Source organism: Vanessa cardui, chromosome 5 (assembly GCF_905220365.1).
Source record: "Vanessa cardui chromosome 5, ilVanCard2.1, whole genome shotgun sequence".
Taxonomy (NCBI): domain Eukaryota; kingdom Metazoa; phylum Arthropoda; class Insecta; order Lepidoptera; family Nymphalidae; genus Vanessa; species Vanessa cardui.
The window spans coordinates 5,750,256-5,769,419 of NC_061127.1; the positions used below are offsets into that span (position 1 = coordinate 5,750,256).

Here is a 19,164-nt window from a genome sequence, read left to right on the forward strand (position 1 = left end):
TGAATGCTAGCAGCATTTCTCCGTTGAATTGCAATTCCTCTGGGTAAAAAATGAACCAGACCTGGCCCCTGTCGCCTGTCGCTGTCCTGTCACCAGTGGAGGCAATAAGGCGAGGTGTTATGCTTTTGATGAAGAAGAGATTGTTTGTATTTTATTTTATGATATATAACACAGGATATTATTTATAAATATTTTACGGATATCTTTTTTATGAATAAAAACATAGTAAAATATGTTTGTATAAATATATTCGATAAAGAAACATAACAGACGTTCGAATATAAAAAAATCCAGAAATCTTTAACAGCTACGTTATTTATTTAAAAACTAATTTCCAAAGGCACATTTTTGTCTCAGTGTTTATATTTAATGTTTTATTCATCATCGTTTACTTTACAAAGTAAGTCAATACAAAGACAAAGATTCTGTATATCTTATAGTCATAAACCGTATCAATTGTCTCGCTTTTCTAAAAAAAGCTGAATTAATTAATTATGACTTTTTATTATACATACATTGTAAGGTAAAAACAAGAATTTAAATAAGTTATCCATATACAAAACCTTATGAAAAATAACACGACATTATACAAGAACATTTAAATATTTAAATGAAAATATCTTAAGTTTATATTTTAACAAATACATACATAAATATGAAAGAAACTCCGTTTGTCTCCGTAATAAAATTTGACGAAATAAAAAACAAATCTCAATAGAATGAAGTCGAGATCAAGATATATGTGCATTTTCATTAATTTTTAATTTGAAAATTCAGTAAGTAATGTCAAGTGGATATGAAATTATGAACATCTGAAAAATATTAGTAAATATGATTACAAGATTTTTTTTAGAAATTCCACTCATAGTAGTAATAGTTATTGGAAATGAATATAGCTCTACTATTCACCCCATACCCTAATGCTGTCGTTTGTCAACGTATTTAAACTAATATTTCATTAAAAATAACAAACAGTACATTTTTTTCGTAATATTAGGTCCCATAAGTATTATAAGCACAAAAATTCTTTACTATAACAAAAACATCAAGATTTGAATGATAATTTCACTGGCTTCCTGTATGACGTATTCGAAAATTTTTAAATATGTAGGTTTCCATCACCTTTAAAGCCTAAAAATTAAATCGGATGTATCTTTGAATAGTCAGAAGCGAGGCTTAAGTCCCTTAAACATACGCGAATGATACTGCTGTTACATTCAGTATACAATATTTTGTCAAAATACCTTCTGAGATATGAGACTGATGTGTATGTGTAAACAATAGCGGCGCAAGATCGAATCTTAATGTGGGCAAGACACAATTTGCGAGGCCCTTGTCTTTTTTACAGTACTCTGATCCCAATGTTATGTTGTACTTTTTCAATTTTCGGGCGCGAGGCCTTTTGAATCGCGAGGCCGAGGGCGGCCCACACCGCCCACGCCTTACACCGCCACTGTGTGTAAAAAAAACATTAAAAAATGATATAACCAAAAAAATTAAAATCATCTGAGATAAAGTGCTCAGAATTATAATATACCAGTGACACGAGGATTCAAAATCATAAACTATAACTGTCACTCCGTATTCATTTAACAACAAATAGCACATAATTTTAATTACATTATTAGCTCAGCGAAGCATGCAAATAATACACCAGATATACTGTAATTTGAACTTTAATTAATTGTAATTAATGTTATGTGACAGCTATCGCGTGACAGATAGTTTATGACTCACTTTATGAAACAATATCATTGTGTTATTAAGTTATTATTCATGTTCACATCAATTTATTCAAAATATGTCTCCTATGTGACAGCTTCGAAATATATTTGCTTTTTGGTATAACTAATCCCTTTAAGCTTAGAATATTGAATTCTAAATATTTAACATTGTATGTCATGGATATAACAAAATTTTTATAATGCTATAGGAACAATGATTTTGATTTATATAAACATCCATCGCATATATGTGTAGACCCAGCTTCAGATAAACAGGAACATCAAATAATTAACAATATTTAATATGGTTTATGATATTTATTTTTACAGTTTTCTTTACAATCATCCATTATCTTCCGATTAACAATTCCCATGTCAAATTTAATAATATTCTATTTCCACTTTTATTTATAAAAATGTTAAACCAAAAAGTATTCATTACATTCAAATAATTCTGTGACTGAATATAATAATAATATAATAAATAAATATGGGACATCATCACATACATTACTCTGATCCCAATGTAAGTAGCTGAAGCACTTGTGTTATGGAAATCAGAAGTAACGACGGTACCACAAACACCCAGACCCAAGACAACATAGAAAACTAATAGTAATCTACATCGACTCGGCCGGGAATCGAACCCGGGACCTCAGAGTGGCGTACCCATGAAAACCGGTGTACACACCACTCGACTACGGAGGTCGTCAGTATAGCTCAACCTCTAGAAGTTATATGACCTTTAATGATTATTTATAAATATAATATTTAAAATACTTTATAGGCTTACATAATATGTAAGTTACCAATTAAAAAACATTTATTTACAAATTTTTATTTTAAACTAGCGGCACGGTACGTGCTTTGCTACGTATACAGTGAAATAATACAAAAATCAGTTAGAACATGGATTAATTTCTTAAAACTTACTTAATTGCTAGCTGTTTAAAAACTTAATCCAATAAACCATATTATTCGTTTTTCCATTTTGAGTGTGAATAAACAAATGGCTGGGGCTACCGACTCTGGAACAGGCAATATAAAGTTGGCCATGTGAAAAACATGATTCTTCCAAATTTGTTCTTCAATACCTCATCTTGATTCCTCATAGCATTGTCAATTGATTTGTGTGTCGTGACTACACCTTATCTTGAATTTGAAAATAAATAGCATTGATATGAATGTTCTTCGGTGCTAAAATGGCGCGTTCTCTCAACTGATCTTGATTTCTATAATTCTGAAGAATAATCGGAAAAACACATTCAATCAATACATCTTTCGATTGCACAATAGTACAAAAAATGTTCAATATAGCGAAAATCTATTGATCCTGTCGATTTGTATTTTTCCATCACCAATTTTTAACAATTGTTTTGAATACTCATGAGCAGCTGGATCATTTTGTAGGTGAATACGAATATTAATGTTTAGTGTCAAATTTTCTACATATCTCCAAAGAACTGATGATTTCAAACAGACATTTCTTTCATCAGCAGGTGTTGATCGAGAGTCAATGTTTGACGAAAATCCCCTGACGTACATCTTGCATTTTTCGATTAATACTTCTAGTGAGTTTTGCCATAGCAGAATTGCTCGAAATATTGCCAATTGAATTTTCAATCATCTATATATACAATGGCAATTTTAAGGCAAAGTGTGCGGTTCGACCACCTTCTAAACATTTAGCATCAATTCTATTAATCAATTCAGAGCTTTGGCATAACAGAATTGCTCGAAATATTGCAAATTGGAGTTTCAATCATCTGTATATTCACTGGCAATTTTAATGCAGAGTGTGCGGTTTGATCTCCTTCTAAAAATTTAGCATCGATTCCAGAAAATGCCAGTTCAAATGCAATTCTTAGTTGTTGCTAAAATCAATGATATAACGAATGTTTTGCCTGTACCACCAGGTGTATCCAAGAAATATAATCCTTCTAAATTATTGGGAACTGCTTGCATGATTGTGTCATATACATGTTTTTGCTGAATATTCAATTTGGTAATATTCGATTGTAGAAATAAACGCCAATCATTAGAATTGAATTCCTACTCACGTTGCAATTCTCGGTCAAACAAATCATGCATCTCACGATTTGGTGCGGTCATACCCAATTTTGCTAATGTTTTATTTGCAATTGTTAGACACATATCTTCAATTATAATCAAAGCTTCGTTGTACATTTCCAACGTAATCAACAAATCAGGATTTCTTGCATGGTGACACATAAACTAAAATATCTTATGCCATATAATATTTATATTTTTTGCACAATTCAAGTGGGTTTGATGGCATACATGTTGACAATATAATGGAAAATAGAATTCGTATTTGCTGTAGATGAGCTGAAGTAGATGCATCATGAAATTTTGAATTCCAATGTGCATCATCCTCCAACAAATTTAATGCAAGAGTTGACATCCACGATATGTTTGATACAAATGACCATTGACTGTTTCATTTCTTGAAATTATTTGCAAAATTGCATTGCTTAAATTGCAAATAAAAACACTCAGCATTATTTGGATGTACTATATCCTCCCAATTGCGTGTCTTTGATAATGCCTGGGTACCCTTCGACTGCTGTTCTCGTTTACGTATCCGAATTTTTTTCGAAGACACATTCCATGTGTAATACTGAGGTATTTCAGAATATAACAAATTTATTGCAAAAATATCAGTTTCGCATGATTTGAAAAAGCTGTTAACGAAGTTGCTGGTGGTTGCGCTACTCATTCCAATATACTTGCTTCATAATAAACAGGTTGGCAATTCAAGCAAGATGCACAGCCAAGTGAACAACCATAGGATGTCTTTCGTGCATTGGAAACGACAGAATCCTCCAGAGAGCTTCATTACTACTAATATAGCATTTGATACTGAGTAATTTCATCATTTCTATTATCACCAGCAACATCGATAGCAGCCATACCGCTCCCTATATTTACATACTTTTAAATATATTTAATGAATTTGTCTGAATTACAGTACTCCACATTTTTGAATGAGCATTGAATATTTTCCATAATAATGGACAATACGAAACTATCCAACGATTATCAATTCCAACGTCCTGGTTACGCGTCCTAATGATCTGGATCAATAGTTTAATCAGGAATTTCAGCTGATATAACTTTATCGATTTTATCCGGAGCTTTTTACCAGCCAAATTAATACATGTACATGCGGCAATCCCCTTTTTTCCATTCAATGGAATACATATGGAACTGCACTTCTCCAAATACACATGATTTTACAATTAAATACATAAGTGCTTTAAATTTTTGCAGAAAAACTCGTGCTGTAATGTCATGACGATCAGTTGTCGACTGTTTTTCAAATAAATTATTTTTAATATAATAATGTAAAGATTCGTACATAAGACATTGCGTCTTGTGCACATGCGTTTCGTTCACATGCCGTGAACTATCAATAAACATAGATGGATGAATGTAGTCGCCCATGTAGTCATTAATTCGCCCGTTGTCATTTACATTAGCATCATTCGCTATCGCATCTTGCAAATGAATATATTCTTCGAATCTTAATTTTGCTTGGTTGAAACGAATAAAATTAAGACAGTCAGTTTCTATTTTGGCATACATGTCAACAATGTACTGATGATATGGTTTCATCTTTATCTCAAGATATAATTTTGTGCTTGTGGACGAACCATCAATCGATACGAATACAAATTCATGGCACTTACTTTTTTCAGTATATGTAGACCTGAAAATAAATGCAAATGCTGTACTTTTAAATGTGTTTTTTTGGAACTAATAAATTGAAATAAGACGTATTTACCTATTGAAAATCATTTTTAATGAATACTTACTTTTAATGAGACAGCATAATTCCCCGTCTAAAAAATACCATTAAAAAAATGACTCACTATTAATTGAAATTATTTGTAACAAAAAATGTGAGAAATGAAGAACCACTCGACCGATTTTGTGCAAACTTCACATAAACCATCTACTAAATAGTCCGAAAAAACCATGAAGATTTGGTTTGGATAGGTGGGCCCGTTCTTGAGTTCTAAAGTGACAACGTAAATGCCACTTATTTTTTATATGTAGATTCGAGAAATAGATGTAACGATGTTTCAAATTATGCAAAATCAATTTTAAAACATCCATGTTTTATTATCTTACATCAATAATCATAGAAAATCAATGATAATTCTCTAATAAATCTTATTCTAAGGAAAAACAAAGTTTTTGTTTTAATTAGATTCCTAGCATTTTTATCATACTTACTCACCTTTTAAACCTTCCCTGGACTTCCACGAATAATTAGAGACCAAAATTAGCCAAATCGGTCTAGCCGTTCTCGAGTTTTAGCGAGACTAACGAACAGCAATTCATTTATATATATATAGATTCAAAATAAAATTCGTAAAAACAAAACTGCTTTAAATAGGTTGAACATTATAAAATTCAGCGTGACAGCGTAATTACTGCGGCTCCCGATAATTTCTAGGAGCCCAATTACGCAACCATATGAACGTTTCACATTATAAACGTTGTTAGTAAGCATTTCAAACTAACCTTTTGTTGACACTTAGCAAGACTGTGAGAGCTCTATACATTACGTGTCTGTAGGGCTCTTTACTATAAAATAAAGTAATCCCACCTTTTTTACGCTGAAAAAACGCCTTTACGCCTTTCTTATTTACTTCATAAGTGCACGAATGCGAACTAAAAAAACCAGCGGTACCCACTCCGACTTTTCGGGACACGTCACGTCATCACACACACGTCGTCACACTACCGTGAAAGTATGTACCGTCAAGTCTGTAAACACTAAATAAATGTTATTTTATTTTTAAAAGTAATACTGAACAATCGTGTATATGTCTATTTATTTTATATTTAGGTAACCTGACATATCAGAAAAAGGAGTGGACACCATCCCAATAAAATGGTATACGAAGTTCTCACTAACATCTTACATCGTCAATTGTTCACCGATCAAGGGATCTAAGATGCTGTGTTCTTTATGCCCGCTTTTGTGCACTGTCTTTCTCACTTTATATTAACTAAATACTGTCCAATCACCCGATTTAATCAATTTAAGGATTCTCAACACGCATGAGACGTCCCAGTGGTTAGATTCGGCAAAAAACAATCAAAAACCGGCCTATAGTATTAACATGCTGTCGTTGTTTGACTATCAGTGTGACTTAAAAATACGATTACGATAGAATATAGTTTGGGTGAATTCAACAAACATGTGTATATTTATGTCAAGAAATATATAACGGAGTAAGCATTTCCGAGCCCATTTTTAAAAAACATGACATCAGCATAGGTGACGTCACGAGTGTCAGAGTTTCAATCGTTAACCATCTTCAGTGGTATGAAATAAAACTCAGGAAATAATCCTCTCTGATTTATTCCAATATGAGGCGGTCCGATCGCACCAACGGCTCGACTAAGCCTGTCGATACTTGGCGCTTGATCTTTTATAACAAAAATACGTGGGTAGACTTATTCACTCAACATAACAGCTGTTTACAAACACTAAAATATTTCAGACTAATTTAAAATTTCACAATTTAATAAAAATTATTAATTTAACCATAAAACAGTTTTAAATTATTAAAATAATCATTTCTGGACACGTGTTTTTCTTAAATTCGTGGTTTTGCGCCGACATATACCTATGTTAATTGCATTATAATAAACAATCATGACAGGCCATGATTGAAATCTATTTAAGTTCTGACATAAAGACGCGTAGTTATTCGTAGCACACAGTTATATAGTATGCTTTAGTAGCATTTCCCGCGAGGATTTCTCCATTCGGTCTGATAACGAGGTGATTTCGTTTTCAGTTCTCGTCGTATGTCTTAGTCCTCGTAAAATACGATATTTCACTAACATTAGGTACAAAAAGATTATACAAAAGGTCGCATATTTATCTTGTAAAAATTTACTTGGTCTGTAGTTACTATATTGACATAATATAATGCTTATCATATTAAATTTTTGCTAGAGTAGCAAACTCGACAGAACAGGTTCAATTAAGTTATTGTATTTAAAATGAAAGAATATGTAACACCGACACTACATAAATAATTTATAATATTGCTTCACTAAAGCATTCTAGTCATTTACGTACTTACTTATATTGAAATATTATCCAGTTTTTCCATTCGAACTTCTAGTTTTAGAAATAGGACTTCCGGGTAAACTGACTGGATACGACTAACGAGATCTCTAAAGATAATTAAGTTCGTAGATATAAATCTCAATATGTGAATTAAATTAACCAAAGATAACATTTATGTTTTATCGTTTATGGCAGACATCAACTTATAAGATAGACTTACTGCCAATCTATGTGCACAAGATAAAGAAACGACGGTTGCAATGTGTAATATATCTTCTATCACACACGACACCGACAGACAGTTGCTGAATAAACTTTAAATTGTATGTCTTTCTAAAACAGTGCTTTCGTATTTGCTTCGAATTTGATTATATTTCTACTCCATACAGTAACTCCCTTGGCGAATTTAAAAAAAACTTATTTTTACTAAATCATGTGTGTTGTTTTGCTTAAGTTATTTAATAAAATCAAAAGTAAGGCAACTGTTAATAGATTTAAGATCATGATATATTCATCATTCCACCAGTTGTTACATATACTAATAATTCAGTTTAATATATACTATGGACTCTTTATAGTGGGCGTAACTATCGTTAAAACTAGGATGAAGGCCCAATGTATTTAAAGTATTTATTACCAAATACTACGCATATGAATGTATATGTATATAAAATATTTCATGTTACTATACGATACAATTACGTGTAATTACTATAATTTCCGGTAAATATTTTGATAATTACAATATTTGAGCTATATAGAATTGAATGCACTAATTGAAAAGTTGTAATAAATATTTGAAATATACTTTTCATTTTTCCCGACGTCGTTTTTATCTCGTAATTTGTTAACCGTGAACTACAAATACATAAGTAGAATTTAGTATTTAGATACATCGCGAGAGCTTAAAGTGTAAATATAAATCTCAAACAGTCCGCGAATACAAAAATAATATTGTTCCAGATTACACCACTTGGAAAATCTTTCTCTTTTAGCCAATAAAGAATGAAATGATAAAAATATTCTTGATAAAATTTGCAAGCGTATAAGCATCGCGTCGGTTATTTTATTACCATTTTATCAACCGCGTAGCTACTTACAGCACTGCAGCCATATAAATAATCAGACAGACATGTTACTCTAGACATTTAGTAAAAGTCCTTTACCATTTGCCAACAGACAAATCTCGAGGGAAAATCTACACACTTGTAATTCGACGGGGACAAATTTATTTCTGTCCCTCGTGTTATTCGAGTTTGTACAAATGGTACAATCAAGTCAACAATCAATTCAATCAACAAAGTAACTCAGTATCTCTGGTTTAATAGCTACGTGTTTTTCGATAAATTATCTGACTTTCGCCAAATAAGCCGACACGGCGATATGATTGGGAAAATAAACGAAACAAATACTCGAGGATTTTCTGTCTTATCAGGATTTAATAGAAAATCTTTTCTCTTTTTGTCTTGTCACAGACTATATAATCTACGAGTAATTTATTGTTAGTTATTCCTTTAATGATACTTAACATAATAATAATTAATGTAACTTTCATTAGATTATTAATAATCATTAATATAGCTTGATAAACTATTGGTAAAGATAAAATGTCCCCTTTTTTCGGTTTATTCACTCACGCTATTTCAGGGTTATAGCCGTCTGGCTGAAATTCATCCGCACAGTTTTCTCGTCTCTGTCGGGCACGAGATGAACTAAAACTAACACAAATAAGGCAAATTAGTGCTTGGTTGGCTTTTAACCTGTAATCGTATTGTAACTGACGATCCGAATTTATCTAAAAGCAAGACTTTTCGTTTATCAACGACTATTAAAATAATAAAAAAGTATATAAAAAGGTCAAAAACCATATGCTACCCTACCTAACCTACCTAGAATAATTCTTGTCCAAACTATTCTTTTCGCTCATTCTTATTTTAGAATTTATAATATAGCCTGTATATAATACATATTATAGCCAACGGCGGTCATATTGGAACTAATAAAAAAGTAAATAAAAAACACATCTAAGCTATTTTCAAATAAAATAGCTACTATTATAATTCTTTACGTGTGCTAACTCACTGACTCATTTGGTGATAAAACTTTCAAGACCCGTCTGGGTAGATACCACTAACTCATAAATTCCTGCTAAACAGTAATCTATCAGAGCATCCGCCTACCTAATTCATAAAAAACCTCGGAAACGTCTTGAAATAAATACTTTTATATTTACATATATAAAGTATATATGTATTTGTGTAGCCAATATATATTTTTAGACTAAGTAGACTAGACATTCTGTAGATATTAAGCCTTAATAATCTTTCGTCCATATAGTTTTTCCCGTTTTCACGAACGAATAAACGCATCATGCGAACTCTGCATGAATATTAATGAAACTTGAATGGCAAAGCTTTTGACCTGAATACTATAGTACACTCAAACAGTAGCATATTTTATGTTTTAGCACCCAGAGCCTACTATTAGTACTATTCCTCCATATATTGAGAAAAAATCGCAAATTTTGTATATTATATATTGAGGTAGAAAATAATGTAAAGAAGTGCATAAAAATGTGTATAACAATCAAAGAAAAACAAACCAGAACCACAAACCATTTACTTGACGCTCGGCATAATTTAAAAGTGAGGAAAATCTTATTTCACCTATACGTACCTATAACATTATTTCCTTACACACAATCACCTTACTGACACCGCAATGGTAACTTTATTATAACTAGACAAATATAGCAATAAGACTTCCAGGTCAAAGATTGGTGTTGTGTGACGTATCACTAATTATATATATTTTTTAATTTTATTTCATTTTAATTTTTTTATATGGTAACTGCTATTTACTTTTTTTTATACACTAAAGCCGGAGAAATGCGGAGAAGGTTAGAGAATATTTCACAACGCTGCTCCAATGCGGGTTGGTGGATTGACATTTGGCAGAATTTCGTTTAAATTCCTCACGATGTTTTCCTTCACCGCCGACCTCGAGATGAATTATAAACACATACGGAAAATACAGTGGTGCTTGTCTGGGTTTGCATCCGCTATCATCGGTTAAGATGTACGCGGGCCATCTCGGCTCTTAAGCTGTGTTTATATCCAATATATTATAACGATTTCACTAATGTAGTATGATTCGTTTGCCATTTTATTTTTTATACAATTGAAAATATAACACATTGAAAAGAGACATGGAATAAATAATGTATAAGTATCATGCTTTGATTGTTGGCTTATACATATTGCTTCACTGCTATACAACAGTGAAGCAATTTTATGCATATGCGTGTATAACAATCTATTATATAAAATAACAACTACTCAACGCATTCTAAAGAAGGCAAACTGCTCGTTTATTTAGAGTCTATAATAATAACTTAACAGATTATTATAGATAAAACAGCGTTCAAATCACATAGAAATGTTGAAAGCATTTTGTCAAATCTCAATAATGTTTGCTTAGGCTAGGTATGTATGCTTATTAATAAAGGGCAATTAATAAATGTTGCCATTTAAAAAAAAATCATGTATTTCAAATTATTTATAGCCACAACATTTTACCCACTCTAAAGAAAAAAAGGAAAAAAAGGGCTCAATGATACATAAACACAATACGTTTATTATTGGATCTTTATTATGCTATGATTAAAATATATTCGTAGCTTACAAAATACATTGTAAAGACACAACTATAGCAATACAAATACAATATATATAATCTACTGAGCATTGTGTAAATAAAATCATATAAGAGTTTGAGCTTGATTGGGGGATGGCTCATACTACGTATTTTCGATAGTCTTCGAAATTTGTTATAAAATATAGTTAACATATTCTTTCCACACTTAGACAAGCATGCTTTTTTAGGGTTAGGGCGTATTTAAATATATATATATATATATATATATATATATATATATTTGATAACAAAATAAACTTGAAAAAAATGGTGAGTATAATTGCTAGCAATAACAATCTTCTATTTTCATTTTAAAGAACATGAAGCACCGTACAAGTAAATACATCGGTGACCGTAAATAATGTAAGACATTGATTTAAGAGTGTGCCCAACCGCTGAGAGAATGTGTTTCTGACAGATGATCGTAATTCGTCAACGAAATGTTTATAGCGATTATTTATCCTATTAAAAAATATCATTAAAAATATAAAGTTATGCCGATTTGCAATGAATTATATAGTTAGACCCTAAATTTTAATAACAAAAACTAAGTACTGCGCTTACACGCTTATGCCAACTGTTTATTCTGTACCCATTAGCGGTGACGTCAGCAAACTCGTTAAAAACAAAACTTGTGAGTCGTTTTTACTTATTTGTAATTGTGGATTATTATAAATATTTTAAAGTATTGGAAGATTGTACGATTATTTTAATGATAGTATTATTATGAGTTTAGAACAATAATTAGTGCTGTAAAATTTTGAAAATTCGATTGAAATTCCAGCCGTTGAATATATATTTGTTTTGCGAACGCTAATTTATTCGAAATTTGAAGTTCTAAACAATAAGTTCTGTCACAATGTCATGGCGCATGAAATTACACTACGATGATTACATAAACTTTAGGCATTCTCTCAGCAGCCGCACATTAAGACCGAAAGCAACCACATTTAAAAATCACATATTAAAAAAACCAGCGGCAGAAATAAAATACGAGGTTGTCATACCAACGATAACATTTATAATACGAAAATCGTGGTTTTAAAGTTGCAATGGCACACTATTCTATTTACATTAGTCATATATCTGAACTTATACAATTCATGTAAACTTCAAAACTTTATTCCTTTGATTAGTTACACTTTAAAAATACGCCATTCCTTGAGCATCATACATTTTCACTTCATCCTTCTTCAACGTCAAATCAGGCCTGAAATAAATAATTAGGAAAGTTAGTTGAAACAACAATGTTTAAACAATTACCGCAAAATCTTGCAAAGTACGTGAGTGATGAGTGAAAAATCGGCGACTAAAACACAATTTGCAACAATGATATTCTAATAAACAGATATGTTATACCCATACTAAACAACAGAAAAAAGGGATAACTTGATAAAAACAATAAGTAAAAGATGACTAAATAAAAAAATAAATCATAATTATGTAATAATACGTAAAACGTATTATTACATAATTATGATGTATTATAACGTATTACTTGCATAATTATGATGAAAACGACTAAAAGCAAACGTCCCAATTAGGACGTTTTCTATTCTTCACTTTTTGCGCGTTAATGACATATCTGTTTACTAGAACATCATTGACGTGGATACTATAATTATTACAATCAGCTGTATTTACAAATGTGAACTAAATTTGAATGTTTAAAATATTTTCAAAAGTTATAGATAGTTTCAAACACAAATCTTTATTGGAGCGCAAATAGTAATCAAACGAAATATCTCTAGAGTTGCCTGTTTAAAAAAAAAACAATTTTAACAGATATAATTTTATAGTTTTTCAAAAAACATTGATTACTTACATAGTAAGCTGAACAGTCTGCTGTTGAGCTAGAACGAAAAAAAAATTGTTGGTTTAATAAAATAATTTAAAAAATTAAAATAAAGTTGCTACTCAAGATTCACTTATTCAGATTTTAAACTTTATTATGCAAGCTTTGTAAAATATTTTAGTAAAAATATTAAACAAATAACAATTAAAGAAGGCCATGCTCTTCATAAATCCTTCACAAATCTTCTCTTCATAATTTTTTTTATTTGTGTAATGTAAAAATATACTTACTATGTATACTAACAAATACTCGCTTTTATAATGTGACAATGTGATTTTACCACGAAACAGAACAGATTTCATGAAGCCGATTAATTTAAACCCATTTACATACACAAATTCGTATAAGATATCTAATTTAATTGGAACATTTGTTGTTGAAAACTCAAATTTTCATTTAGGCCTAAACTAATCAAATTTAAAAATAGCTACTAAAAATAAAAAAAAAAGTTTTTTAAATAACGACTTCTGTTATTGACAAAGGACTTACCAATAGTCGGCTGTTGTATAATCTGTGTCACATCAGAAACATACATAGAATGTGGTGTTTGTATGAAATCCTTCGACTGGTCGATGAATGTGGGCTGCTGTGGTTGCGTGGCCACTATCTGCTGTTGACGCCACTTTTCCAGCGCGTCCTGGTCTTCTTGCATCTTCTGCAGTCTCTCGAGTTGCTTGTACGTCGGCTCACCACCGATGTAATCTCGCTTCACGCGATTGTGATTGCGGATTTCGTGCTTTCGCAGGTCTGATCTGGGAATAAATTAAATGTTAGTTGTTAATAAGAGTCGAGATGGCCCAGTGGTTAGAACGCGTGCATCTTAACCGATGATTGCGGTTTCAAGCCCAGGCAAGCACCGCTGTTTCATGTGCTTAATTTGCCTTTATAATTCATCTTGTGCTCAGCGGTGAAGGAAAACATCGTGAGGAAACCTGTGACAAACCTGTGACAAATTTCATAGAAATTCTGCCACATGTGTATTCCACCAACCCGCATTAGAACAGCGTGGTGAAATATATTCCAAACCTTCTCCTCAAAGGGAGAGGAGGCCTTTAGCCCAGCAGTGGGAATTTACAGGCTGTTGTTGTTGTTAGTTGTTAATGTTACTGTGCAATCTTGCATATACTTTTCAAATAATTCGAACTTTATTTATGCGTACGTACGCACCTGAGAAGTTCTACTTCTTCGAGGTAAATAAAATTAGATTTTAATTTCAAATAAAAATAAATAATTGCAAAAAAGTAAGAGTAATTTTTAGTACGAAGTTTTCTATTTCAAGGCCGGACACTTAATAAGTTATAGAAAGCAATTTAATGCTGTTTTCATTTCGTCCTGCCTGTGCGCGCGCATCACAAAAAATGTCTTCCATGTTTTTTTCAGATGGCGCCAAAAAAACAGATACAGACTTTTTATTTGCCGTAAACTTAAAAAATGTATCAATAAACCATATAATACAATATAAATAATAATTTAGTATATATGTATTTATGTAAGCATAATACATATTATATTAAAATTGTTTCTTTTATATAATATTACTAAGAGTATCTAATGTTGCACTATTTATACCTGCTATATAACACTATTTCTTACAGCTGTGGGTTTGTTGGAAGAACTTTCTTTTAGAAATAAGCCGGCCATTTTGAACAATAATTTCATGTGTAACATTACCATGTATAATTTCTCAGTGCAATAAAGAGTATTATATATATAAATAAATCTCATTGGCCTAACTTGTAGCAGAAGTCTCTCCCGCAGTAGGTGCATGTGTGCTTGATATTCATATGCTTGGCGTCGTGGTGCTCCCACAGCGCCGTGCCCGTGCGGAACGCCTTCTCGCACAGCATGCACTGCACACATACAATTATATAGCACTATACGATCACGCAGGCCCGTATTTAGATGAGGGCAACCGGGGCAACCGCCCTGGGGCCTCCACATTAGTGGGGGCCACAGTTTTCAGCAAGTTAACAAATACCGAGATATAGTTAAATTATAATAATGTTATTATTTAATATTTTATAAGTTATCAATACAAGTAAATAAATCATAGCTTACTGATTGAAATAAAAAAGTAATTAATTCATGATAATATAATAATTAGGCTGTTTGCTGTTCACGCTTCTGTTTGTCTAGGGCCCCCACAGCATTGTGGCCCGGGGGCCTCCAGATCTTTAAATCCGGCTCTGCGATCACGTCATCATATATTTTAATAAATAAATAACATTATATTTTTTACTATATGAATTTAGCGATGCTAGCTGAAACACAAGTTTCCTAGTTCTATGATGCTTCATTAATTTTTAATGACGAAATAGATTTTTGGCGGCAATTATTTTGTAAATTTATACCCTTTTTTGGAAATTAATTTGTATCATTAATGATGTCTAACTAATCGCGAAATCGGTTTCATTTATTTTCCTTTTCAACCGACTTCAAAAAGGAGGAGGTTATCAATTCGTCTGTATTTTTTTTTTATGTTTGTTACCTTATAACTTTTAACTGAGTGGACCGATTTTGACAAAATCTTTTTTGTTCGAAAGCTAGTGCTTCCCGTGTGGTCTCATATTACTTTTTAGTGCATATTTATTGTTTTAAAATTGTGTTTTGTTTGAAGTCGGTTTTTCTTTTAGTTAAAATTTTTTTCCGACAAATGATCGAACTAATTATGTATTCCGGTTTGTAAGGTGAGTGAGGCAGTACTGACACAAGGAAGAAAATATCTCAACGCCCAAGTTTGGTGGGAAGTTGTTAATATAAGGATTGATTAATATTTATTAAAATAACAAGACTATTTCAAGATTCATAGACTGAACAGAAAAAAAACACAAAACGATGCGAGTGGGTAACTGGTCAAACTAACTAAACTAAATAAGATACCACTTAAATGTTCAAAGTTTACTACTGCTGTGAAATTACGACTAGCCGTTTGAAATAAAAATTGAGTTTTTATTATCTTTTTTTAATCATGTGATTAATTACATGTACCCATTTCTCACGACATTATCCATCTTTAAATATGCTTAATTGATTGTATAGTTGCAATAAAATAATAATGATTTTGGGATTGGTCTAAATAATTAAAATTAATTAAGTAATAACTGAACAGATTACATATTAGCGGAAAACTTACTATTAATTTAAACACAAATATCAAATATTAATTAAAAGTAATTTAAATATCAAAAGCAATATTTTAACAGACCTTAAACTGCTTCTCCTGATGTGTCAGCTTGTGTTTGTTGAGGTTGGAGGGGTTGACGAATGTGGCAGGGCATTGTGCACACTTGTAGGGCTTCTCGCCTGTATGTGTTCGCATGTGCATCACCAGATAGTACTTGTGTTTGCACTTGTAAGGACACAGGTCACAAAAGAAGTTGAAGGTATTTGTGTGCACTAACCTTTAAATTATTTACACAGTTATTTAAAAATATATATTCATCATCTCCTTGTAAATAAAAGTCATGTGATTCATTTGGTTTGGGAAATAAGATCTGTCATAAATGGTCATTATACATAAGTTATAACATTAAAGTATTGTAGAATAAAAATAAGACTAAGAACTTTTTTTGGGACTTTCATTGCACATTTTACAAATGCTTGTAGAGTCACTCTGTTGTTCCAGTGTACATTCAGACATGACAGATGAATTAATTAATATGATTTTGTTTAATTTATTTTCAGTGTTACCATCATAGCATAAAATTGAGGTATGCAATTATTTTCACATATTTATAACTTACAGTTCTATGTTATTGGTGGTAGGGCTTTGTGCAAGCCCGTCTGGGTAGGTACCACCCACTCATCAGTTATTCTACCGCCAAATAACAGTACTCAGTATTGTTGTGTTCCGGTCTGAAGGGTGAGTGAGCCAGTGTAACTACAGGCACAATGGACATAACATCTTAGTTCCCAAGGTTGGTGGCACATTGACGATGTAAGGAACAGTTAATATTACTTCCAGCGTCATTGTCTATGGGCGATGGTGACCACTTACCATCAAGTGGTCCATATGCACGTCCGCCAACCTATACCATAAAAAATATATACATATATATTTGGTCTAAAAGAGCAATGAATCAGTAATATTTAAGTTTAAATTTATAGCCATACTTACATATGGTTCTTAAGTCTTGCAATGATAGGGAACTCCTTGCCACAAGTAGGGCACTTGTGCACTACATTTTGCTCGTGGTTGTGTCGCATATGCTGTGCAATGCTGCGCACAAGCTGCCCGCATATATCACAAGCACGCCTCATACACTGTCTCTCACGTCGGTGGGCAACTAACTTTTCCTATGAATAATGAATATATTTGTGTTTATTTAAATTATCTTGTATAAAATATAAATCATGTTTTAAGGAAATCGAGACTATAATTTGTTATAAAACATGAAGTCTGAAATAAATAATATGAAATGACAAAGTAAAAAAACTATTTCATGTATTTTTAAAATATTTTTGGTAATTACTTTATTGGGAAATATCATATCACATGGCGAACACTTAAACTCCTTTGTTTTAGGATCTTTCTTTTGCATCAGTCTTTCTCTCCTTCTCCTTTCCTTCTCAGCCTTTTCTTCAGTTTCCATTCGTTTCAACTTCATTTGATGCAATATTAATTGAAAATCATGTTTTGAATAAGGATATGAATGTAATGAAGGGTCACCTGTAATCATTGCAAATTAAATTTTTTTTGTGATCTTTCAGGAAAAACAAAAATACTCTTTTTGTATCAAATAATATTTAATATATATTTACCCATAGGATTCAATATTTTCCGAAATCTCTTATCAGATACTTCACAGTTTTTTTTAAACCTCATTGCTACCTTTAATGACTCAAGACATTCAGTACATATATATTTTGGTAAAGAGTCATCTGCATTTATCTATAAAAAAATTAAAAAATGTATTATACAATAGTAATGTCCAAAACCTTAGTTGGTGGGATAACTTACAGTTATATTAGTGACACTGCGAATAGCTCCCATAATATCACAATCACTGATTTTGCTACTCAATGGTGTACAACCATTTCTTGCACAAACTCTACAGATCATTTCCTTGGATAATTTGACACCTATGTTACTGAAATATATAATTTATGTTATATCTCCTTTAAACTTGGTTTAATTTGAATAGTTTATAAACTTTCTATACCTGTCCATCGTAAGTTTTTCCCATTGATCATTATAATGGCTAGTTTCGACTTCTATAGTACTCGTACTCGGATATGTAACTTTATTTAATCTAGACATCATACTTTTCGTTAAATAAACAGCCATTTTTAATTATTATAAGTCTACGATGGGTTAAATGGAATTTTTTATAAATGTATTTGAGTTAGTGATCGAAGTAGGTACGAATACTTCATCATAGATTTTTAAATATATTATATTGTTTATTACATAAATATGAAGGTAAGGTTCTAAAACTAGTCATATCAATATTCAGTGCTATAACCTTTAAACTTAGAAACTAAATAAGTAAATTAATAAACTTATATTAAAGTTAAGTTTGAAGCATAATTTATAAATAAAATCCTATTATAGTAGTATCAACGGGGCACTTGGCAGTCAACAGTTCAACACTCAACCTTCACTTGACAGATGTCATGATGTCAAACAAGAGACAGTTATTAAGGTTAGGGTTGTACAAAAGCCGCGATATTTACACTTTTGATATTTAAAAATATATGAGTTTAGCCTATTCTAATCGAAAAAAAAATGAATATTAACAAACCTTACGTATTCCTTGCGATTTGCT

General features: G+C 31.5%; 1 protein-coding gene across 1 annotated transcript; it reads right to left on the minus strand.

Annotated features, from left to right (window-relative positions):
• Positions 1-12,539: 12,539 nt before the first annotated feature.
• Positions 12,540-18,981, minus strand: LOC124529971 (zinc finger protein 737-like). Its single transcript, XM_047103935.1, has 10 exons — positions 18,559-18,981; positions 18,357-18,486; positions 18,158-18,287; positions 17,869-18,065; positions 17,514-17,692; positions 16,602-16,797; positions 15,131-15,246; positions 13,886-14,148; positions 13,367-13,394; positions 12,540-12,751 (listed from the first exon to the last, which is right to left on the minus strand). Exons 1-10 carry the CDS (start codon positions 18,681-18,683, stop codon positions 12,685-12,687), a joined length of 1,431 nt encoding a protein of 476 aa, XP_046959891.1. The 5' UTR covers positions 18,684-18,981; the 3' UTR covers positions 12,540-12,684.
• Positions 18,982-19,164: the final 183 nt, after the last annotated feature.

Excerpts from the sequence above, each read along its gene's own strand:
- LOC124529971 (XM_047103935.1), bottom strand. The coding sequence starts at position 18,683 with ATGGCTGTTTATTTAACGAAAAGTATGATGTCTAGATTAAATAAAGTT. Across the intron at positions 18,066-18,157 it reads GAAAATATTGAATCCTATGG|GTGACCCTTCATTACATTCA; the intron begins GTAAATATATAT and ends CAATGATTACAG. Across the intron at positions 12,752-13,366 it reads CAGACTGTTCAGCTTACTAT|GCCTGATTTGACGTTGAAGA; the intron begins GTAAGTAATCAA and ends TATTTATTTCAG.